Genomic DNA, 25,194 nt, shown 5'->3' with positions numbered 1-25,194 from the left:
ACTAGTACATCGGTTACCACACAAAGAGATGGTATAGAAATCTGGCCTTTAAAAATATGTTTTGAATATATGTGCTCCGATGTTCACTGCAGCTTTATTTACAGTGGCCAAGACATGGAGACAACCAAAGTGTCCTTCAACAGATGAATAGATAAAGAAGTTGTGGTATATATACACAATGGAATATTATTCTGCCATAAAAAAAGATGAAATAGTACCATTTGCAACAACATGGATGGATCTTGAGATTATTATGCTGAGCGAAATAAGTCAGACAGAAAAAGTAGAGAACCATATGATTTCACTGATATGTGGGATATAAAACTGAAAACAACAACAAAAAAAAGACAAATAAAGAAACAAAAACTTATAGACACAGACAATACTTTGTGGCTACCAGAGAGTAAGTGGGGAGGGGGGTGGTAGATGAGGGTAAAGGGGATCAAATATATGGTGATGGAAAGATAACTGACTCTGGGTGGTGAACACACAATGGGATTTATAGATGATGTAATACAGAATTGTACACCTGAAATCTATGTAACTTTACTAACAATTATCACCCCAATAAACTTTAATAATATATATATATATATATACATATATATGTATCTTTTAACTTAAAGCTTAAAAGTGTCTTAAACATGAACAGCTCATAAGTTTTGGGAGGGCAGAAATTTTTCCTTTCCTGTTTTATGCATTGATGTGTTCCCCAATGCCCAGAGCAGTGCCAGGCCCTGAGGAAGAAAGCGATAATTAATTGTTTGATGAAAGGATAAACGTCAATAGTGCGAAATCTATGATGCTCAACGGAAATTAAAAGAAGATACAATCCTTTTGACTTGTAAGCAAAAACTGTACATGGAAAGATGCTCTATATTTACCTGCCAATTTTTATTTACTTTTTGTTTGGCATGACCGTTTTTGCAAAAGATGCTCCCTTAGAGAGGGGTCTGAGAGGGCAGTTCCGATTCCCACGGGGTAACATGAAAGCACTCCATCCATAAGCATTTCTGATGCACTCAACACCGTGGCTTCTCTCTCATTAATAAGCACACCCCACTGGAGCGGAATGAGGAGAGACAAGATTAAGACAGGAATGGCACGATCTTTTAATGCTCTGCCTCAACAACGACAGACTTGTAAGCTTCCTCTAACCGCATCGACGACAGGCCAGTGTCCAGGGCTCCAAAGGGTGCAGGGGACACAAGGATGAGGACAGGGTCACGCCCTGTGCCGAGAAAAGAGTCTCACAAGGGCCGTAGCAGGAAGAAGCCCTCTGTCAGCGCGGAATCATCTTACTACCTACATGGCACTGAATTCCAAAGAAGCCCTTGCCAGGTGCACTGCTATGTGTGACTGTAACTTTCTCCGTAGGGAATTTAGGGAAACTAAATTAATGCAAATTCCCTACAGCTGGCAGACATGGCAGAGGAGGACAGACAGACAGGACCAGAATCCTGGTGAAAAGAATAGCAATCTGGTCGTCTTTGAAACCCAGGAATAGGGGTGGAAAGGCGTTCTGGTTCCGTTCTGAAGCGCGGAGCTGTTTAGGTAAAAAGACCAGTAGCCTAAGTAAGTGCTTGCAGCAAAGTGTAAAAGAGAGCCACTTGCTATTATAATAACGCAGTAATTTACCATTTCAAAAGTAATTGGAATTGTAAGGCTCTTAAGACGCGAGAGAAAAAGACTGGATCACTTCTCCCCTGGGTAGTCTCCGAATGAATAAAGTTAGCTCTTTGCCTATTTTAATTTAGATCTTCCTCCTGGGCCATTCCTTAAAATCTCTCCTATAAAGGACATCACCGCCTCTCTAAAGCAATTATTTGTTTTCTATGTGACACAGAAGTGTGACCAAAGGGGGAGCAAACTGCAAAATCTGATGAACTCGGAAGTGACAGCAGTCAGAAGAATCGGATGGAGAAGGGGGAGGGTGGAAGCAATAGTGCCCTCAGACAGGGGGCTGGGGGAGGGTCACTGAGGGACCCTGATGTACAGACACCCCCGGTGTGTCTCGTGTGGAAGAGTCGACACTACCACAGTCTGAGGGGGACCTCCGAAGGCCCTCCACATCTGTCTGTGTGCTCAGTCGCACCCCCGCACAGACGACGGTCAGGCTATTTCCCTCCACTGTGGTCTTGCTTTGGAGAGGTTATGAAGTTGCGTTCACTTGATAGTATAGAACTACAAAAAGAGAGCTATGCCAACTAGCTTTCAACGTTCAAAACAAAAAGTGATCCTAATTTATGTAAAGACAGAGATGCCCAACATATGTGATCACACAATGAGAAGCCGTAAACAATGTATGAAATGAGAAAGTCTAGCACAGAACTCAGCGAGTTAAAAATACCATATCTGCTCTCTAAACAGTGTACAGACTGCAACATATACGCAAAAATATTAGCACTGTTCCGAGTCTGGGCTGAATATCTATTCTCTCTCCCTTCTCTAAGCGCTTGAAAAAGAAATTTCCCAGTAACTGAGTCTTTTCAAAAGAAGCATGAGTTCTTTAATTCCTTTCAGAGTAAAAAGGTTATGAGATCATGTATGTCAGCGTCTGAAGAGACCCTTGGAAGCTCTGACTGTTATGCCTTTGACTTTCCTCATCGCTGTGCTAAGTTCCTAATTTCTCATTCTTTTTTAACTGTAATGTCTCACTCTCCCAGCCCACCAGCCCCTGCTTCTGATCCCCATTTCCTGAGCACCCCCAGGAAAAGCTGTGTAACTTGGGGGCCTGGCTCACTACCGGCTTCAGATGCCTCCCCCGGCATCTGAAGGCTCTCCATTCACTCAGCAATCTTTTTGTCATGAACTCAAGTCCTATCACACTTTTGCTCAAAGTTCACCGACCTTGTTCCTGCAACTCACATCCAGCTCTCATCTTGCTTTCATTCTCTCTTGCTCTCAAACACCAGCGGACCGGGCTTCCCCACTGTACTTACAAAAGATGGAGCCGACAAACCCGGTCTCCTGTTTCCATCTTAACACTTATGCCCACCTCATTGCCCTCATCACCCTGCCCCCCATGTCAGCAGATGTGTCCCTCTTCTTTTCCTTCCTTGTGCCCCGGACCCCTCCTGCCACTTGCTCCAGGGTTCACCTCTGCATCTCCAGTTGGACGCCGTACTGCTGGCACACAACAGTCTCGTATGCACCTGTGTGATGAGTGAGTGATGAACACGGATGGTTAAAGGTCACAGTACATTCTGGTGACTGGAGAATTCCCTCACCTTTGGGAGGACGAACCTCTACTAATTCAGCGGTTCCTGGAAGGTGGCCCTCAAATAGACACAGACTTTTGCTGAGGCTTAGAAGGTATTTCCTCTCACAGAATATGAATCTTCTCACAGTTGCCTGCTTTGCTTCATAGATGAGTGAAAGCTCATGTGTGTTACAGACTACCAAAGGTCCTAGGCCATCGGGAGAACAGCCCTTAAGTTTTGCCCAATACATTAGCAACAATATTATTTTCAAGTCATATAGAATGACACATACCTAAAGCATCAACAACAATTCCTTGGAATACCTGATTTCTTCAGGAATCCGAGACTGAACACTGTATATCATTTCTGGTTATGTTAACGTATAGCTCCTGTTTTGGTTTTTAAAAATCCTCACCATGATGATAGCTAAGATTTACTGATCAATTATCATGTGTCCAGCAATACACTACGAAGTGTATGTATTATCTCATTTAATCCCCAATGAGGAAAGTACCATTATTATCCTCAGTTAACACATAAGAGAAAATCGCCCAACCTGATGTAGCCACTGCTTGGCAAAGCCAGGATTTGAACCTGGACCCTCTAAATCCAGAGCCTGGGCTCTAACATACTCTACAGTGGTGCCTGTGCAAGATGCAGGAAGACACAGGATGGAGAGAAACTCAGCTGTTTCAGAGTTCAGGATGAGCACACACTAAAAAATACCTGTGCCTCACCAATAATATACACCAGTTATAGTTTTCTTCAGTGACAGAATTGGAATGATTTACTGAAAAGGAGGTAATTATAGGCCGTGTAAAATGTATATACAAATGAAGAATCTCAAACAAAATGGAGAGTTTAGCTGTATAATGGTAGGAAAAAAATATAATACGTAACTTCAGAGAAGTATGTGAATAAGGTACCAGCAGAAAGTAAACTTAATTAAACTCTTAGGATAAGACGTTTTGTATTTAACCACCAGGATAAGACTTTTCCCAGAAGTGCTATCCTGCTGCTAGTTTCTCAAGTGAAAGCCTCTGCCAGAAGCTTGTACACATGAGCAGCCCTAGAGCGAGCTTAGTTACACCCACTGGTGACACTCAGGCCCTATTAAAAATATTCTCTGATGAGAATGAAATACAGTGCTGGACTAGCCCTGAAACAAATTTACAAGATAGGTAAATGCAGCCTTAGAATACACCAGCAAAGTCATGGAAGTTTTAAGGGAGGTAGGCAACCAATGAGCTGTGTTGTTTTCACTGGCCCCTGTCATCAACATGTGAAAGGTAAGACTTAATACAACATTCATAGCTGCTCAGCCTATGGAAAGCACACATACACTGACTATTTCTATTCCAAATAGTGCAACAGCCAATCTCAAGTGCAAGACAAAGGAGACACTTGCAGCATATCATGTGACGTCGTTTGATTCCTTTCTATGAAAAACCCTGATATTCCCAATGCTATGCCTCAGTTTATGCTCATCCACACACTTTATCCCTTCCTCGGGCCCATGCCTAATCCCCCACCTGCAATCTCAAGCTTATTTCCTGGTGCCTAAGAGACCTTGGTCCAGCAGTGACGTCCCCTCTCCCAGACTGTGGCCATTACCACACCCCTGGGCCCTTCCTGTCAGTTCTTAACAAGCACAAGCCCCTCTCACTCTTGTTTCTGAAAAAACAAACAAGCAAAACACCCCTTACCAGACCCCTTACTATACACTGCGTAAAAACTGATTAAAGAAGAATATAGAACATTATCAATATTGAAGATGAGAATGGGTATACAACAGTGGTTACAAATACTGAGCACGATAAAATACCAGGTCCACTACAGGAGGCTGTGCAGCCCTGGGCAAGTTATTAACCTCTCTATGGCTCAGTTTCCCCATCTATGAAAATATGGGGATCTTACTAGTACCTACCACATAGGGTGGTTACAAGGGAAAATAAGTTAGTGTTTTTTAAAGAGCTTAGAACAGTACCTAGCACATCGTAAGCATTATGTGTTTTGTTGTTGTTGTTGTTTTAATAAATAAATTAGAATAAAATAAAATTACAGATGTTACCTAGGGAAATGAGTCCCTGACTTTTCCAGCTATACCTTGTGGACGTGGAAATGACAACCTCTCAGTCAGATACATGTCCTCTAAAAATATTTTACTCATATGAAACATAAGTTGGCAAACTATTTTTTTTTTACTAATAAATTATCTTTTATAGTGAGAAATCATATCAAAGCTGTACATTACTCAAATAAATAAATTCTGGCTATTTTGCTGATAGTTGAGTGTCATCTAGCTGGGCCTGCAGGGGGCCCTGGGCTGGTGCCCTTACACAAACAACTGAGGGAGGCAAACTGGAAAAGTGTGGGGTAGGTGCACGTGAGCGAAATGCCGTCAGAACAGCCTGCATTGGGACAACAGAGGTGCCACCACGGGCTCCTAGGCCTCCCGTTCTCGGCCACCCTCAGGCAGAAATGGTTGTGAGGTGAAATTAATGGGTTTTCTAAATATGGCTCAATTTCAACGACAATTTAAGTTTTGGTCAGAAACTGTACCCTTCCTGGTGCTGAGGAGATGTCACATGCTTCACTGTCCCACTGAGTGAAAGGCAAGGGGATAATTGGCACATGTTCGCTCCCTTTGCATTTGACACCTGCAAGTACCGAATCTAAGATTTTAATCGCTGACACACACAGGGCTGCCACTACTCTGCTCTTCTTAACATATCTGGAGAAGGACTCCATTTGGAAAACCCATTTCCAAAGCACAGAATGTTTCTGAGGCCCTATACTAGTTCCCATGTCATTATTCTCAATAATTTATAACAACTTATGAAGACCAGCCGTATTGAAGCCCTAACTCTGGCCAATAAAATCCTACTCAACTATACATTCAGACGCGTCCTGAGGCCGACGAGGACAAAGGTGGCCAAAGCCATGGGCGGCGTGTGGAGATTCAGAGGGTGGGCCTTGGGGCCCGACTGCCGCTTGGGATGCCTCTTGCCAGTTTCTCTGTAAGCTTAGGCAGTTCACTTGGTGTGCGTGGCTTCCTCACCTAGAAAATCGGTGCTGATAAAATGAGGCAACGTTCAGAACGATTACCCAGAATGCGCCTCTGTGGTATGCGGATTATTCTCAGCAAAGGGCAGCCAAGACCCTGCGGGCTCAAGAGAGACTACCCCCCACCCCCACAACTACCTAGAAAACCTTGAATTCGGAGCCTTGCCCAGAATGAGAGATGATCAGAGATGACCTTTTCGACCATCTATAGGGCAGGGCAAAGTACTCGTTACGGAACAGCTGCTCTTCCTATCGCCTTGCAACGACCTGAAATTCTAAGGTGCTTCGCCTCATCGTTCGCTCAGAATGTCATCTAGCCCTCATTTCCCCTTTCTGTTTCCGAACCTCTCACATATGTGGGGTTCTCATGCGCACAAAATTAGATTTTCTCTTGTTACTCTCTCATGTCAATTTCATTCTTCCACCAGCCAAAAGATCCAGGGGATGGAAGGGTTTTCTTTTTTTCCCTTTCTCCACAGTATTTCACACATTTAGAATGCAGTCTGGCAGATGGTTAGTGCTCAATAAACTTCCTCATGGGGGGAAGATTTTTAAAAACCCATCCTAACAGTTGTCTGCCTTGTGAGAGGGATAACCATCCACCTTTCCTAACCACACCTCCGCAGGCTGTGCACACCATGGCCCCACCACCTGCACCTGCAAAAGGTAACTTCCTGAGACCAGGGGTCAGGCCAATGTCATCAGGATTATACATACTGTATGTTTTTGTAAATTGCAGCACTAGCGATCTTATTTAACAGCAAAAGCATTCACTTCATTATACCATCTTTTTTCCACTAATTTTCACTGAATTGGACTTTAAACTCTGAAAAAGTGACCAGCGTTCTTCAACAAATAAATTACAAGGAACTAGGAGGGAGTGGAAGAGGGAAACCATAGGTGAAAAGTAACTTAAGAGACTTCTCAACCAGCTGCGACATATGGACCTTATCTGGATCTTGTAAAATACAAAGAATTTACTTGGAATTTGTAAAACAGTATGTATGAGTCAATAGGGGAAACCTGAATACTGAGTGGAAATAGATAGTTGATGATGTTAAGGGAATATTAATGTTTCAGATGGTCATTTCTTTAGGTTCCCTTTTTCAGGGAAATATTTACATTTGCAAATAATACTATGTCAGGGATTTGCCTCCAAATAATCTTGGGGCAAAGGGAAAGACTGAAAAGGGGTAAGACTGAAAGGGGATGTGGTTAAAAGAAGGTCAGTATTTATGTGGGTTTATTTCTGGGTTCTCAATTCCATTCCATTGGTCTGTGTATCTGTTTTTCTGCCAATACCATGCTGTTTTGATTACTGTTTCCCTGTAATATAAGCTAAAGTCAGGGAGTGTGATACCTCCAGCCTTGTTCTTTTTTCTTAGGATTGCTTTGGCTATTCGGGGTCTTTTGTGGTTCCATACAAATCTGATGGTTTTTTGTTCTATTTCTTTAAAAAATGCCATTGGGATTTGGATGGGGATAGCATTAAATCTGTATATTGCTTTGGGTAATATGGCCAACATAAATATGGACAGATAATTTTTGACAAAGAAGCAAAAACCACACAATGGAGAAAAGACAGCCTCTTCAATAAATGGTGCTGGCAGAATTGGAAAGCCACGTGCAAAAGAATGAAACTGGACTGCTATCTGTCGCCATGTATCAAAATTAATTCAAAATGGATCAAAGACTTAAGCATAAGACCTAAAACAATAAACTGCATAGAAGAAAACATGACACTAAACTTACGGACCTTGAGTTCAAAGAGTATTTTATGAATTTGACTCCAAAGGCAAGGGAAGCAAAAGCTAAAATAAATGAATGGGACTATATCAAACTTAAAAGCTCCTGCACAGCAAAAGAAACCATCGACAAAATAAAGAGGCAACCAACTGAATGGGAGAAGATTTTTGCAAACAGTGCCTCTGATAAGGGGCTAATATCCAAAATATACAAGGAACTCGTGCAACTCAACAACAAAAAAACAAGCAACCCAATTGAAAAATGGGGAGAGGACCTGAAGAGACATTTCTCCAAAGAGGACATACAAATGGCAAATAAACTTATGAAAAAATGCTCAACATGACTAATCATCAGAGAAATGCAAATAAAAACCACAATGAGATATCACCTCACCCTGTTAGAATGGCGATCATCAACAAGACAAATAATAACAAATGTTGGAGAGGCTGTGGAGAAAGGACCCCTCAAACAGTATAGGTGGGAACGCAGATTAGTGCAGCTACTATGGAAGGCAGCGTGGAGGTTCCTCAAAAAATTACGAATAGAATTACCATATGACCCAGCAATCCCTCTCCTGGGTAGCTACACAAAAAAATCTGAAAACATTTATCCATAAAGACATGTGTGCTCCAATGTTCATTGCAGCTTTGTTTACAGTGGCCAAGACATGGAAACAACCAAAATGTCCTTCGATAGATGAATGGATAAAGAAGTTGTGATACATACACAATGGAATACTATTCAACAGTAAGAAAGGATGAAATAGGACCATTTGTGACAACATGGGTGGATCTTGAGATTATAATGCCAAGCGAAATAAGTCAGGCAGAAAAAGCAGAGAACCACATGATTTCACTGATATGTGCTATATAAACCGAAAACAACAAAAGAACAAGACAAACAACTGAAAGAACACAAACTCATAGACACAGACAATAGTTTAGTGGTTACCAGAGGGTAAGAGGGGTGGGGGGTGGTAGATGAGCAAATAAACCCGAGACTGTTCCAAACACCTAGTGACATGTATTTTCATTCTTAGGCATTCCTGTGCCAATGGCCTTTGTGGTGATTATGCATTGGGAAGTGAGCGGTAGGGCCAACTCAGACAGTAGAAGCAGGGGAGGGGGATCCAGGCTTGGTGTGTCCTAGGGTCATTACATATCAGGTGGGATAACAGAGGAGCATGTGTGTGTGACAGAGGGAAAGGGAGGGGGAGGGCCATGGAGCTGAAGCAGGAAGAGGCAGGGGGAGGGAGAGACGGAAAAGAAGAGGAAAGGGAAAGTGGGTAAGGGAGCGGGAGGCAGGCACATATGGTTGCCCAACCACGTTACAGAGCAGTAAAAATGTCTAGCTCCTAGCCTGAACTTGGGGACCAAACATATAATATTTTGGGGATCATGCACCCAAAATAACCCACTTTTTCCCCCTACTTTCAGCAAGTAGAGAAATAAAACAAGGGGCACTTTGTTGATCAAAACCTAAAAACAATGTTTTAGAAATTTTGATCAAGACAAAACTGAGAGACAAGCTAATATTCCCAAATTAATGCAGTGCAAACATTAGTGGCAATGGGGTATTTGTATTCCTAGAAATGTTAGCTTCACAGGAACGAGCAAAAGCGTGACTGTTTCTTCCTTTTGCATCCATATAGTTTGTTAAATGTTAGAGACCATGTATCATGCAGACACTGTTATGAAGTTCTTTGTCAGACTGAACTACCTAGAAGCCACGCTCGCTAAGACACACTTCCCCACGTAAGCAGGTGTTCTCCCTAAATGACCTCCCACATTTCTAAAGCAAGTGCTAAGCTGTAACTTAGATGCGTTTGTCCTGCCTTTATCTTCCCATGTAAGTAGTGCTCATTTGTAAAAGGGGAACGGTGGTCTAACTCCCTGTTTCATCTCCCAACAGTGTAAAGTAGACTTTGAAACTATATAACATTGTTATTTCCACACCTCATAAATTCTGTCCTTGCTGCACAAAACACCACCCTTCAATTCTGTGGACACAGTCAAGACATAGAAAGTACACTTACCAATAGGTGATGATAAACATAAATTAATTCTCCAAACATTTTGTGGCTATAAATTCATTAAAAATAAACTTCATGCATATTTACTATGGGGAAAAAAAAAAAAAGTTTTTTTTTTTTTTTTTCCCAGAAAAGAAATACTCCAAGACTATTTTTGTGTTTCTAAAACAATACATGTGGCTCAGTGTTACTTAAAAATTGTCAGCATTTATTTTAATATGTGTTTTATTAAAGCATGGTATCATTGGGTCATTATGTGTGAGTTCTATGATACAATTTAAATTAAATTTAAACATTTTAATGTAAAAGATGGTGTGTGTTGTGCTCAACTTTAAAACAACTATATGAAAAAGTTTAAGGCACACAGAAACATCCACTGTAAGTGCTTCCTATTAATAAATATTGGAAGCTCGTCATACGAGAACAGCTACAGGTAAGACTCAAAGTACTAAGGAGAAAAATATGTACGTGTGTACATATATGAGAAAACTGTCTATCATTTCACCTCTCTGAAACTTTAAAGTGTTTTAGTCATCTCTTGATATCATTTGATCCAGACGGCGTAAGAATAATGTAATTGTTTACTGAAAATCTGAAAAGTACAATGTGTTGACCTTGATAAGCAAACAAACTTCAGATGTTAGAGATATTGTACCTCCCTTGAATTATCAATACAAAGTAACTGAACAAATAATAGACCCGATATCAATGCCACACTTTCATTTACTAATAATGGTTTCAGTTCCACAGCCCTTTGGAGTGTTTCAAAGAACTTTTGCATGCCTCCTCCCATCCAACTTTGCTGGAAGCCTCCAAAGGACAGGAAGCTTAGACCTCACAGGGGTCTAGAGACGAGAAAATTGAGGCCGACAGAGGGAAAGAGGACACACAGTCATATAGTCTAACGCTTGCCAATTACAAATACCCACGATTCCAACACTGAGAGCTCCAAGCCACACCTCCACGTGCAGTTACCTGATGGGTCGATTCTCCTTACTGTCAAAGAGCGAGAAGATGACCTCCAGCTCCTCTCCCAGGTTAGAGCACATGAGGCTCTTCATCTGCACGAACAGGTGGTGACTGCTGGCCTGCATGGGGGTGTCTTTCTTGCGATGTCGATGCTCCATCTGAAGGACACCCCCCAAAAAAAAAACATGGTCAGCATGGACTGAAGAAAGTAATGGAACCCAACAACCAGGGAGCTGCAGTGCGCTCATGACGTCCTGTGCTCCACTGATGCTCGACTTATGACGGGGCTACGTCCCGACACACCCATCGTAAGTGCAAAGGACCGTAAGTCAAAATGCATTTAATACACCTGACCTACCGCACATCACAGCTCAGCCCGGCCACCTTACAAGGGCTCAGAACGCTCCCATTAGCCCACAGCTGGGCCATTATCTTGAGTTTCAGCTCAAGAGTCATTGCCTTCTTCCTCTTCCTCTTTTCCTCACCAGAAGCAGAGAGACAGATGGGCGTCTTATAGACATGATGGGATGTGAAAACACAAAACACAATATTCCCAAACCGCTGGCGATGCAGGACACTGTGAGGTATCAGCTGTTGACCCTGGTGGTCGCCTGGCTGACTGAGAGCTGCGGCTCCAGGCCGCTGTCCAGCATCACGAGAGAGTATGTACCCTGTACCACTAGCCCCGGGGAAAAATCAAAATTCAAAACTCCAAGCACAGTTTCTACTGAATGCATCTTGCTTTCACACCATCATAAAATTTGGGGGGAAAAATCTTAAGTCAAACCAGTGTAAGTCGAGTACCGTCTGTATATTTTTTTTTTGGTATCTAGTTGACGTTAAATTCCAAATTTTCTCCCACCTTCTAAAATAATAAACTATGAGGTTTGCAAACCATCAAGGAATCTTGTTCTAAGAATTTGTTTTTTTAATCATTAATGTTAAAAGGATACCAACTCAGCAGGTTCAAGAAGCACGAAGTTCCAAGCATTCTGCTGTTTCCTTGTCAACTCCCGGGTGAGAACAAATTAGTCATCATTGAAACGTCAGACTAAATTATAATCTAATGATCGTTTCATTGATGGTAGCTAAACAATGCAGCTATGACTTCTCATTTCCTATAATTGAAAGTTTTCTTAAAGTAAACTAATTGTAAAATTCTAGTAGTTTTCTGAGACAGGCTATGGCAAATGATATTCAACGACTAGAGCAAGTAAATGTTTCTAGCGCGCCGTGGTCCTTTCGGGAGGCCGACCTCGGAAAGCCAGTGAGGTAGCCAAAGCTGAGACGAGCATCTGTACCCATCTGTCATTTCTGTCCTCAACACAGCCAGCCTAGGTGACACCTGGGCGGCAGGACCGGAAGTAAGAGCTCCCCCACAAGTTGAGAGAGGAAAAGTACCACCCAAAGTTCCAGAGCTGAAGAGAACATGGGGACGATCATTCATTCAGCACTACGAATGCAACGATGAGTGAAAACATGAACAGCCTATGCCTTCCTGGAGCGTATCTACTAGGGGAGCAGATGTCAACAAACACGGGCATCACCGCAGTTGTGATGAACAGAGGGAAGCACAGGATTGCCATGAGACTCTGTAAGGGACCGAGCTGTCTCTGGGCAGTCAGAGAAGGCTTCCTGGAAAGTGACACTGTAGCCGAGAGCTGAAGTGTAAGCAGGAATCATGAATCCCCTGGACAGTGCCTCTTAAACTACCTGCAGCAAAAGGACAGGAGTGTCAACCGCCAATCCACTAGGAGAGCAATCCTTTCACCATATATAGTGAAAATGTCATGGTAATGTCAAAACATTATAAACGCTTGTAAACATTTACTCGTCTTTCTTGTGCTTGGACCAGTTACAAACAGTTCATGGTCCAGCCTGTTGTTAGACCAGGCTTTGAGTGGCGGATTAACGGTAAGCTAGAGGGAAAACAGGCAAAGGCTGTGTATTAACAGGGCAGGCGATGAGATCGTGCAAGACCATTCAGAACACAGACTCCCGATGAGGCCATCTCTTCTGACTCACTCGACAGTTAAAAAAAGAATAGCTCAGGGATTTTAACTCCACAGTCAACAAATCACGTCCTTTGCTTAGGGTTGCGGTCCTTAACCCCATTTCTACATTAGCCAGCTTTTTATGCTTCTAAGTACAGTTCAATAACTGCGGACTGGCCACCATTTGAAGGCCCAAAAAAAAAAAAAAAAAAGACGTCATGTAAATTTACACTTGTAAATGCAACAGCATAAAATCACCAGATTTTTGTCATGCTTTTATCTTTTAATTTGAACTATTCAAAAAGTGGTTAAAGAAATGCAATTGACTAAACTGTATACCCAACAGGTAATCTGGACACTTCTCTACACAGTGGAGAGAAGGTTCCTTTTTCTTTTAACATGGAACTCACCCTTGTGCTATATGTTGGCCGTAATTACTAGAAAAAAGTCCCTACAGAAAAATATTCTAACTATAGAAAAAAGCATAGTTCTGCCTGTTTTCTATGAAGGTTGATCTATTTTGTGCTCTTAAAAGTCTTAACCAGGGCAGAAGCAGCATCATATAATACATTCATAAAACTACATTTCTTTAACTCACAAAACTTTTGTTTTGTTTTTCCACAGAAGCTGCCAACTTATTTACTGACTCACTTCAAAGTTCAGGGTAACAAGCACACACTGCTAGGAAGACATGAACACCTACCAAAGGCTAAGGCTGGAGAAACAAATATACAAACCTTATGAAAAGAACGGACATCAAAAAAAGCTGTCTGGTCTTCACATCAAACATTGCCAATTTCCCAGATCAACTGTTACATTCACTAAAAACTGAGGGGAAAAATTAGCTCCCTTACTCATGCAAAGAATCCAATATATCCAGCTCAGTGGTTCTCAACCTTGGCTGCACTTTAGAATCACCAAGAGAGCTTTTAAAAAATACTTATGACCAGGTCCTATCCCACAACAATTAAATGAGAATTTCCAGGGGATGGGGCTCCAGACAGTGGTCGTTTTAAAAGCTCCCCAGGTGACTGTAAAGTGCAATGAGGGTTGAGACTCACAGACTGACATCATGTGCAGAGATGCAAATAGCAGCTGAATGGAAATGTACTGTTGTAGCTTTTATATAATCAGTGCCTTGGAAGCTCTGGTCTTCGCATGCATGCTGCTAATAAGCCTGCCAGATTTCAGCCTCTGTCCCTGTGACATGGGTCCTCCCAACGCGCACGCTCTCCCCTCACCCACCATTCCTCCAGATCTGGGGAGGGTTTGGACTTAAGCAGATTATAATGACTTGCTCATCTCTTGGTAGTTCACTACTGTGGGGAACTGCCAAAAATAGCTCTGTGAAAATATTGCTACAATAACAAAATTACAAGGCATGCTCACACTTCAAGAGCTATAATTTGGGAGCTAATATACAGACAAAAATCCATCTCCGAAATAATTTGTCGTTGCAAACGCACCTACATAAATGTGCTTACAGTTCAGCTGGACCTTTGTTTAGGAAAATAAACAGATTCAGTTCAAAGATTTATTGAGTGATGCAAATGTTTAATCTTCATATATGCATTAGTTCCTGGGTAAGTCGTTTCCCTCAAGCTCTTTCAACTTGAACACTGCTGACAAATTGGGCTGGATATTTGTCTCTTGCGGGGGCTGTCCTGGGCTTTGTAAGACGTTCAGCAGCTTTCTCTGGCCTCTACCCACCGGATGCCAGAAGCTTCTCACCCCAGCCCTGTCCTGCACCATCCACAACTGTGAAAACCCAAAGTGTTTTCAGAGGTTGCCAAATATCCCCTAATGTGGGGTAGGGAGATTGCCTCTTTTGAAAACCAGTGTTCTACCCACAAAGGATCACAAAACAACCAGGTAACATGATCTTATAAACCAATAAAGATTCCTAAGAAGATACTGTGCACGCACAAATAACCAGAGAATCCAGCTAATAAGGTTCTCTTCATTCATAGAAGGATTGAAGTCTGGCCTTTGACAGTAAACCAAACCTTCCAAATGGACATATGTTAACACTGTGAGGCTTTGCACTTTTCACTGCTTAGATGAACACAGGTAGGTGAGAAAGATCTGCTAACAAGGCCATCAAGCCCTAAAGCAAGACTAGTTTTTTAAATGATGCAATATGGGTTTAGTGAGATGCTAACTGTGTTTCGAATATGACACACAGAAGATATAGGAAAAAAAGAGACATGGCAGCAATTAATCAAACATTCTCTGTTGGGGCATTTTCCCTCCATGCCGTGGTCCTTGATTCACAAGTGATAATAAATGGCCAAAACCCCACCAAGAAAGGATTGGTGGTGGTGCCTGGGGAAGTTAATAGAGAAGACAACTAGTGCTACAGATACCCTGACACCCTAGGCCAGGACAGAAACGGGAACTGGAAGCTGCCTTAAAGATGATAACGTGTCCTTCTGACACAATCATCTGGGTTTTCCTTGGGCTGTTTTCTTTGCTTTAGAAACAGTACAATGCAACCATTACTGAGGAGAAATTAAATTTTCATGTAAAATCACAATGTTTTATTTCCCCATTAGTAAAATGAAGACTGTAGACTAGAATTTGAGCTATAAAATACTTAAAAAAACAAAAACAAAAACAAAAAAACCCCAAAACAAAAAGACCTCCCAGGGCAGTCATTGCAAATTAATGGTAGTCTTTTCCCACCCAGAGCAGACATTGCCAATCAATCACAGCCCGGATGTGACCCTCACATCTTATCAACGTGGCACTCCCAGCACCACTAACAAATTGGAATGTTGAAAGATGCAATCAATTTGCCACCGCATATATGACATTAAGTGAAAAGAACAGAGATAAAATTACCAGCACACAAAATGAGACTAGGTAAAGATCATGTATTTGTGTCAGACATGATTAGTAGCTTATCAAATAAGTGACATCCCTACCTACATATGGGGATGTGACTGTGTCCTGGCCAATGAGACAGAAGAGCAAGTGTTATGCGGAATCTCCAGGAAGGTTCATTAAACTAGTTGAATCAACTCAGAAGGAGCTTTCTCCTTCCTACTGCTGGATGCAATGGCTAGACCTCTTGCAGATGTGTTGTTGTTTGAAGTATTCTTGATGACGGAAGCCACTCATCGACTTCTGATGTCGTGAAACCACAAAGAAGTCCAGAAATTCCTGCCTCCGGACTTGCATATTGTGAGAGAGAGAAATACATTTCTATCACATCTAGGCTTCTATTATTTATTTATGTCATTGAATACAGCCAAATCTAATCTTAAGTTTAGCATACAAGGTATCAATTACTCTTGCTACCTTGCCTGTCTGATAAGGATAAAATAAAGATGAGAAAGAAATGAAAATCGAATGAATGCTTAGGTGCTTTGCAAACATCATCTGTCAAGGACAGGCGTTCTATATTCATTTCTTAATCTCCATAAAAAATCATGCTGGAATCATCTTCCCATTTCAAAGATGCAGAAACTGAGGCTCTGAGAGATTAAGCAATAGGTGCAAGACCACAGCTCTGGTAAAAGGAAGAGATGGAAGTTGAATCTTGTTGTTTGGATCTAAACCCCATGGTCTTCCCATAATACTAGAACGCCCTCAAAAACACTGACTGCTCACTAAGCCCCAAGCACCAATCCAGGATGATCTGGGCATGATAGAAGAAGTATGAGAGACAGTGCCCCCTCCAAAGCAAAGAAACTACAAATTGAGTGAGAGATTTTTAAAAAGTGAGGGACAAAATATGATACTCAACAATAAAGGTGTCCCAGGAGAGGACGTGACTGACAAATAAAATATACAAGTTTAATTTGTTATAAAATCTAAGGAGCAGTGAGGGCTTTAACTCAGAATCCTCTTGCCTTCCTTCTCCCCGCAGCTGATGTTAACTGTGTCCTCATGATATGCTACACACTCGCCCAGGACCACCGCCACCATAGAGACGCACAGCACGAAACGTCCCTCTGCGGAAGCTCAGGGTAAAGAGGTCCTCCACAAAACCAGAATTTATTTCAACAGCTACAATGAGGTGTAGAGAATCTGAACAGATCAATGATTAAGGAGAAACACCGAAAGGGTACAAAGAACGGCTTCCCCAAATCAGACAGGGCCCTGATGGACTTACTGATGATTTTCCCCAATGTTTTTCAGATACAAATAATCTCAGCTCGAGAACATTCCACTGGTCTAGGAAAATCACTATAGGCTTAGAAAGGTACCCCAAAAGAGGCAGGATCTTCTGAAAAGGAGTCCACTACTTACCACACATGCTCCTCCTAGGAACATTACAGTAAGATGGAGCAGCAACTAGAGCAGAGTAAAATTCCCGCTGGGGGAGTGGCTTTGGAAAGCCTTTCCCAAGCACCTTCTTGTCTGATTTGGGGTTTTAAGAGAGCTCAGTTGACATCAAGAGATTAGGTAACTTTTATCCAAGTATTAAGAATACAAGGCCAATTGGACCCAATTTGGGGAACCTAGATGCCAAGGAAACAACTGGACCTGAAGCTACCACGTAAAGAAGAAAAAATAGTCACAGCTGATGCCGTGATGGGCGACATGATCAAGTATTTAAGAATATTTCCCAGGCCCAGCTGGTAGGAAGGACGGCCTGGGCGGGTGGGGGGCAGGGCCAGTGCTTGGAGATGAAGCAGACGCCCTCCGGTGTCTGTACAAGCAGGATGACGGGGCAGGGAGGGGACTCCCATGTCGGTGAAAAGGACTGGACGCCATTCGTCCCAGCGTTGTCCTGAAACCCAAATGGTGAATCTGCGTGATTCGTAAGCATTTCCCCACACTAGGCAAAAGTCCAAAGATTGGCAAATGTGCTTAAAACTTTTTTGGATTTACTTCCCGGAATGTGGACATTGAGGGCTAAGTGGGGAACGTCATGCTGTCCCGAGACAGGAAAATTGTCTCGGTTCCGTACTCAGGGCACGGTCACCTCAGCTCCCAATTCTCTTGACTCGCTCCAAACGTATTCTGGAACCTCCTGTTCTTGCAAAACCAAGCAAGTATGAAGAGAGCCATGGAAACCACAGAACTGAAATGAGGAGTGAGGCTGAGTCGCCGTTTCCTGTACCCACCAATCGGTAGAGCTCAGTGACGCTGATGTCCTCTGGGTCCACCATTGCATACTCTTTCCTGGGCACCAGGTCCAGTCCTAGTTGTCTAGAAAACAAATTGAAAAAGTTGGGGAGAAAGTCACCTTTCTGGAGTTATTGAAAATAATTACTTTTTACTGTATCACCTTGAAATTATATCAGCCACCGTGCTTTTCTCACCCATATTTTTTACCTTGTATTACTTGTCACTATGATGGGGGAAGCCAACATAACTCAGCAGGACCGTGGGCATATGCTGAGAAACAGGAGACGACAAGGTCTGGAAAATCAGGGAAGATGGGCTGGCACTCTCCGTGGAGAGCTCTGCCGATGGGGGCCTTGGTATTATATGGTGAGAAGCCTTCAGCCCCCTACAAAGTATTCCCACAGAAACCCTCCCACACTGGACTGGGCTGGAAATTAGAGCTGGACATAGTTTTGTTCTAGAACTTGGAGTTGCAGAGAAGGAAGTCTGGCCTTTAGGATTTGACCTGGTACCAAAATACCTAGTTATGTCCAGAGCTAACTCATTTCTAACGAGAATTGCCGGCAACGTGTACGTGGTTGTCATTCATTCATGGCACGTTCTGGGGTCCAACGTTAGGAGAGACTCAGGAAAGGCAGTGGAAAGAAACTGGGGCAGCACAGTTCTAGATCTGGGGTGGCAAAATGGTCAGGTTTCATGGCAGCCGACATGTGGCTTGCTGTGCTGAGAAGTATCCGAAGGCTGTCTCCAAGCTCAGAGGAACTGATTTGCAATGTCTTACAGGGACAGAGGAAAAGAGGACAACCCTGCCAGTTTCCCTCCATGACCTTGGTAACAGACACCCACGTTACTCAACTGCTGTCAATGCCATATAATTTTATTCATCTCCTTAACCACCCTCGACCATCCCAAAGGCTTCGCGATGCCTTTCCAATGCCCCAGGGTCAAGGCCAAGATAACACCTCTCTACCAGACTGCCCTCATTTACCACACTCCAGGTCTCAGACTTAGTTCTCTGGGGATCATTTATTCTGCATCCCTTCAACATCATAACTCTCTAGCATGGAATGCCTTCCTGCATTGATTGCACTTCCAATTATACAACCACCGCTTTCTTACTTTTGTATTTTCTTAAAAAACCTGAAATTCTGTGCCCTAATTAAAGGTTTCCTAAGTAGAATTTATTAATTCAGCACTAATGTCAAGCCAGGCACTTCCCCAGCCACCCTGGGGAATGTTTGTTCTTAAGAAGACTGGAACACTGTGACCTTCTTGATGGTAGGAGCTGTCTTCGAGGTACTAAAATAGTTTCTCAATTTTCTTTAATTATGTTTCTGCTTGGGAACCTTAAAAAAAAATCACACCCCCATTATTTCATTTTTGTTGAACTTTCATATCACAACAAGCACTGTGATTTGTTTTGCAAATACCCATGTGCTCCTGTGATGGACTGAATTATATCTTCCCAAAATTTATATGCTGAAGCCCTAACCTCAATATTACTGTATTTGGAGAAGGGGTCCATATGGAGGTCGTAAAGGTTAAATTGGGTCATGAGGCTGTGGCCCTAATCCAACAGGACTGGTGTCCTAAGAAGAGAAAGAGATGCCGGGATTTCTCCTCTCCGTGTGAGCACAGAGAGGCCGGGTGAGGACAGTGAGAAGGTGGCCTCCTGCAAGCCAACAAGAGAGCCCTCACCAGAAACAAAACTGGCTGGCACCTTGATCATGGACGTCTGGCCTCTAGAACTGTGATAAAATAAATGTCTGTAGTTTAATCCACCTAGTCTGTGGTATTTCTTATGGCAGCCCGAGCTGACTACTACAAACCCTGGCTCTACTTCCCCAGGGATTCTGACAGTGTCTGTTCCCCATTCTCCATCACCTCCCGAGAGAAACCACTGGGCTAGAATGTACGACATAACCTGACCCTGGTTCAATATTGCTGAGGAGAGAAATCCAGCAGAGAGAGGACATATAACCCACTACACACAAATCATGGCACCTACCTTACCCAGAGCTCCTTCTATGAGAAACTGAGGGGAGGGCTGGGGACCACTCACAGTCTAGTCACCTGACCATCTACCCTTCCAGAGTCACACCCGACTGGCCCGCAGGTAGACACCTGACCTAAGGACAATGAATCCAAGGACTGACCAGCAGCTTATGAGCGGCCGGTGTAACATGCTGAGTCTAAACAGGAATAACATGTATTGGATCTCAATGAGATTCCTTCTTTGAAAATTTGACTCTGGAAATTCAAACATCAGCCTTGTGGCAAAAGGAAGAAGAACTGGGGGAAGGGCAGTGATGGACACCACTGCGGCTGCAGAGGTTCTGGAGCGGGCGTGCTTTTAACGTCCTTGGACATCAGCCCAGACAAGCTTAGGATGACAGCGAAAGCCGGCTCATTCTAATTTGTCACCCACACATTAACCATCATACTCAGTAAACGATCAGAGCTTTAAGTGACTGGACTGACTACTTAGTCTGCTTGGCTGTCACTTTCGTCGCTTCCAGTTTTATTTAAAAATAAATGGTGGTCAAGAGCAGCTTTTCACTGAGTTCTGCCAAGCAGCTCCTCAGGTCGGCTAACAGATGTGTACAGGAGGTCCCGACAGTAAGAAAGGCCCCACGAAGCACCGGTCCTGAGACTCTCACCAGGAGCTGTTGGCACAGTGACACCCTCTGGGGTTCACAGGTGACCTCTGACCACGACGTGGAGGGGGGAGGCTAAAAGGAAGCACACGTCCCAAAGCTGAAGCCCGTTTGAAAGCAGGACCTGTGTGAGCAGAAGCCACGTCTAATTGATGCCCGTGACCATTTCATGGTCTGTGAACACGTGCACACCTCAGGCCACAGGGCACTAGCGAGCAAACACCACCCCGGGGCCCACACCAGCCCCGTCCGGGGTTCTCGGCTCCAGCAGTGACGGTTTGCACTAAATCCCCAAAAGAGGACAACCAGAAGTGCTCGTATGGCGTCTTCTGGAAACAACACCGCGTAATGGGCCGTGCCTCTGCCGCTTCTGCCATGTGCAGCCGCCCCGGGACGGCCCCGCGCTGGCCAGTACTCACTCATTGCCCCAGTCGAGGCGGGCGGTGATGTGGCGCTTCACGTCCTTCATCCGGTCGTGGGTCAGGTGGCCCACCAGCACCTGCCGTCGCAGATCCAGGATTTCGTTCATGATGTGCCACAGCCGGTGGAAGAGGTCACCTTCGTTCCTCTAGGAAACACGCACACGGGGAGACTCAGTAGTCAGTCCCCATACTGAGCTGTGGGGAAACCCCAGAGGAAAGGGAGGGGCACGTCCAGGTCACCTTCTGTGTGCTTGCACTCTGGGGACAGATTCTTCACTGACACACTAACTTTCCCCGCGTGTTGGTGAACACACTCACTGCCCTAGAGGCTCTCGCCCAGGTTCACAAGGCTGCTCTCCTGCCCAGGAACCCACTCACTGCTCAGACTCACCAGCACAGACACCGTGGCCCAGTGTCCCCACGGTGCCACCACACCAGGAGCTCGGCCGCGTCTGTGGGCTTTCTGTGCTCTGCCTCCCTCTCCCCCTCCAAGCCTCCTTTCTTCAGCTCTATCTGAACGGTACTGCCCCTCACGGCTCTGCCTGACCCCACCTCTGTCGGGGAACCTTCTGTGACCACCCTTGCTGACTTTCTTTTCTCCCTTCACAGGACCAAGGCTGCAGGCAACTAAAGCCAGTTCAATGGAAAACATTCCTTGCAGTTATTTCTTGCAGGTTGGTCTTAGTGCTTTATTGTCTTTCCCATCAGAAGTTGGGCACACAGAGAGCTCACAAACTCTTTCACTGATGGCTTTCCCTCCTATTATTTGGTCAGTATTTAGACCTTTAAAAAATGGTGTTTTCTTCCTTCCTTATGAAACATTCACGTAGATTGAAGGTGCTCGCCTATGAAATGCATCCAGCACGGGGGCTTAGTGGAAAGAAGATGGGTCCAACTCCTGGCTTCAAATCCTGGCTGTGCCACTTACTTGTTCTAGAGGCTTTGAGTATGAGTTTTGTCACCTGTGAAACAGGGAGTGCTACCTTCCTGTCAGGTTGTTTTATGGATTTAAGATAACGTTTGTGATAGATGCACGGATGGAGCACGTGGATTCAGAAGACCAAGTGCCCGGATGGACAGTCCACTGTTGCCATTTACTGGCTGAGAAAAACCTGTGGCGATGGATTAACCTCTTCGTGCTTAATTTCTCACCTGCAGACTACCTACCTCGCTGTGAGCATTAATAAGTTAACATATTAAAACGCTGAGAATAATGCTTGGCCCAGAAGAAAGATCAGGAAAGTACCAGCTGTTACTAACACTGTTCTTTTTATGGGCTTGGCCCAGGATTAGCCCCTACAAATACTGTCTTTACCAAAACGTAAGTATATACACCCCTTACCCAGAGACACTTAGGGAAAACCCTTTAGAAGTAATTCCCCTTCCTCTTTCTTAATCAGAGGCTAAGGTTTCACGTTCTACAGAAAGTATCAGTATGCCAGTGATTGGTGGGGTGAGGTGCTGAGATTCCCATGCATCTCAAGTCCTCCAAGGCAATAGCCGCGAGGAATCCTGGCTTCTGTGTGACGGGCCAGACTATGTTCAGTCATAACACAGTTTTTACTCTAAAAAGTAGTGACGGGTCCTCTGCCTTATCAGAGCTTGATAACTGGAAGTGTTTCCATGTACAGTGCAGGTTAGACAAGTGTGGCAGCTGAATAAGAAGCGTTGCCCGTGACGCCACCCCTGAGCCCGAGATAGAAATCACCTCACTCTGCTCAACTCGTAAGCGCTCCACGGAGCCAGCTCTTCATTACGCCTCACTCCTGCTCATGGCAGGGCCTCCCTTAGGAGTCATTACAACGGCACCGGCACCGTGATGCAGTGCTCTCGTAAGTCACAGCTCGTCCGTGCGCCCGGCTTAGCGGTGAGCTCCCCACCACCTGGGCCGTGTGCGGGGGCACTGGCAGCTGGGGGAAGCGGGGAGGGAGAGAGGAGGGGTGAAGGGAGGATGGGGGAGGGAGGGAGGGGGAGGGGTGAAGGGAGGATGGGGGGAGGGAGGGAGGGGGAGGGGTGAAGGGAGGATGGGGGAGGGAGGGAGGGGGAGGGGTGAAGGGAGGATGGGGGAGGGAGGGGGAGGGGTGAAGGGAGGATGGGGGAGGGAGGGAGGGGGAGGGGTGAAGGGAGGATGGGGGAGGGAGGGAGGGGGAGGGGTGAAGGGAGGATGGGGAGGGAGGGGGAGGGGTGAAGGGAGGATGGGGAGGGAGGGGGAGGGGTGAAGGGAGGATGGGGGAGGGAGGGAGGGGGAGGGGTGAAGGGAGGATGGGGGGAGGGAGGGAGGGGGAGGGGTGAAGGGAGGATGGGGGGAGGGAGGGAGGGGGAGGGGTGAAGGGAGGATGGGGGGGAGGGAGGGAGGGAGGGAAGGGGGAAGGAAGGGACAAAGGAAGACCTTGATATATAGGAATTGGATCCTGAGAGGTGGGTTCTGCTTAGGTCACATAAAAGAATAAGCAGGGAAGAGCAAGGAAAACTGGAGAAAGTCAATGGTCAGGAGAAAAGGTCCACTCAAGTCAGACATTTTAGAAGAAAAATATAAAATGAGTCAAATCTCAAGCAGCAAAGGGGAGAGCCAGCTCCCCTTGCACCGACTGTCCCAGTGAAGGTCACGTGTGCTGCCGTTGGGGAAGGCATTCGGCAGCTGTCCAGTAGGATGGGCCTGGTTTCCTAAGGACGGCACCTCTGGTACTTAAGAGAACGCTCAGATGAGAAGGGAGCTGGATCCTGCATGAGAAGGAAACCCAGCAGGTCAGCTTTCCCTTTAAGAAAGCGGTGGTAGGAACACTTACTCGCTACAGCCCTGACCAGAAAACCTTCCCCTGGAAACCACACACCTCTGCTTTGATAGCTAGTCGTCCAATAGTGCTTCTTTAAAACCTGGATTTTAAAAACTGGGTAGTTATAAAGACTATTCTGAATACAACAAATGTGTTGTGTTTAATGTTCAGTGAAAAAAACATAGGGGACAATATTAAACACTTGAAGTAAAATGAAACCTGAACGCTCCCATCATCAATCAGAAAGGTAGCAAAAAGTTGCCTGTGAGTACTTCAGTGTTTCAGAGAACGGGGAAGTTTTCAGTTGCCTCCAAATGAAAACAGGAAAAGTTTTGGAACAACAGATGAGGTTTAGACTCAGGCTTCACTGCTGAGCCTGGGACCCTGGACAGATGGTCTCTGAAGAGATTTGAGAAGAAGAACTACTTGGCAGAGCCCCCAGGAACAGAGATAAAACTCCCCACCAAAGAGCTGCCCAGAAAGTACTCAGTAAAAGACGGCTGCTGTATTTCTCCTAAACTTTTTGTGATTCTACTACTGATATTTTATTAAGTGGTATTTTAAAGAACATTATTTAGGCTCTTACCAGTGTTTTTAAAACGAGCACCTAGCATTTCTCAAGCATTTACCATGTGCTTCCATGACAAATGTTCTACCTCTGCCAAGCACATCGCACTTACAGCTTACACTTTACAAGGTGTAATTGCCCTGATCAAACATCTTCCATTGGAGAAGCTGGGAGCCTTGAAACTACTGCAAAAGAACACTGACAAGTACCCCAATACAGTCAAGGGTGATGAACTTGAACTAACACACTTGCCACAAACCATTTCCATCTGGAAGAGAGAACCCAAAAGGGCCAACATGGCCAAATCAGCCTCATTCGCAAGGTCAAAAATCTGCTATGTCCAGATTTTTTATGTCCAAATACAAAATATACACTTTGTATTTGTTCCCAGTAAAAAAAACTTTGTATTTGTTCCAGTATCCAGGGAAACCCTTAAATCGCTCTGTGTCCATCTCTCAGGAGACCAGGCGGTGAGGAGGTTCCTCCTGCAGCTGCAACAGAGAGTTTCAAGGCAATTCTACTATGTCCCCAAAATAGAGGCACGGAACCTCAAAAGCAGGTAAAAATAGTGAGACACGGCAAGAATCAAGAGGAAATTGGACTTTGTTCCCCAAAAGCAGCGACATAAAAGGAAGAGGCTGGTGCTACAGCCCAACTGATGGTGAAACATCCACTGTCACT

The 25,194-nt window shown here is 44.4% G+C and overlaps 1 protein-coding gene across 3 annotated transcripts in view; it reads right to left on the bottom strand.

Annotated features, from left to right (window-relative positions):
• Positions 1-25,194, bottom strand: part of DOCK4 (dedicator of cytokinesis 4) — a 364,936-nt gene that overhangs the window by 172,604 nt on the left and 167,138 nt on the right. For all 3 annotated transcript variants that reach the window (XM_088797652.1, XM_088797651.1, XM_088797653.1), the window contains exons 6-8: positions 21,169-21,317; positions 18,089-18,173; positions 11,023-11,174 (exon numbers count right to left, since the gene is read on the bottom strand). In XM_088797652.1, the coding sequence (XP_088653778.1) occupies positions 11,023-11,174; positions 18,089-18,173; positions 21,169-21,317 (386 nt within the window). The remainder of the gene's footprint in view (positions 1-11,022; positions 11,175-18,088; positions 18,174-21,168; positions 21,318-25,194) is intronic.

The sequence above is a fragment of the Rhinolophus sinicus genome, chromosome 4, assembly GCF_057876585.1.
Source record: "Rhinolophus sinicus isolate RSI-liver-muscle chromosome 4, RSI-T2T, whole genome shotgun sequence".
In the NCBI taxonomy this organism is placed as follows: Eukaryota; Metazoa; Chordata; class Mammalia; order Chiroptera; family Rhinolophidae; genus Rhinolophus; species Rhinolophus sinicus.
This window is presented reverse-complemented; position numbering and strand designations above follow the sequence as displayed.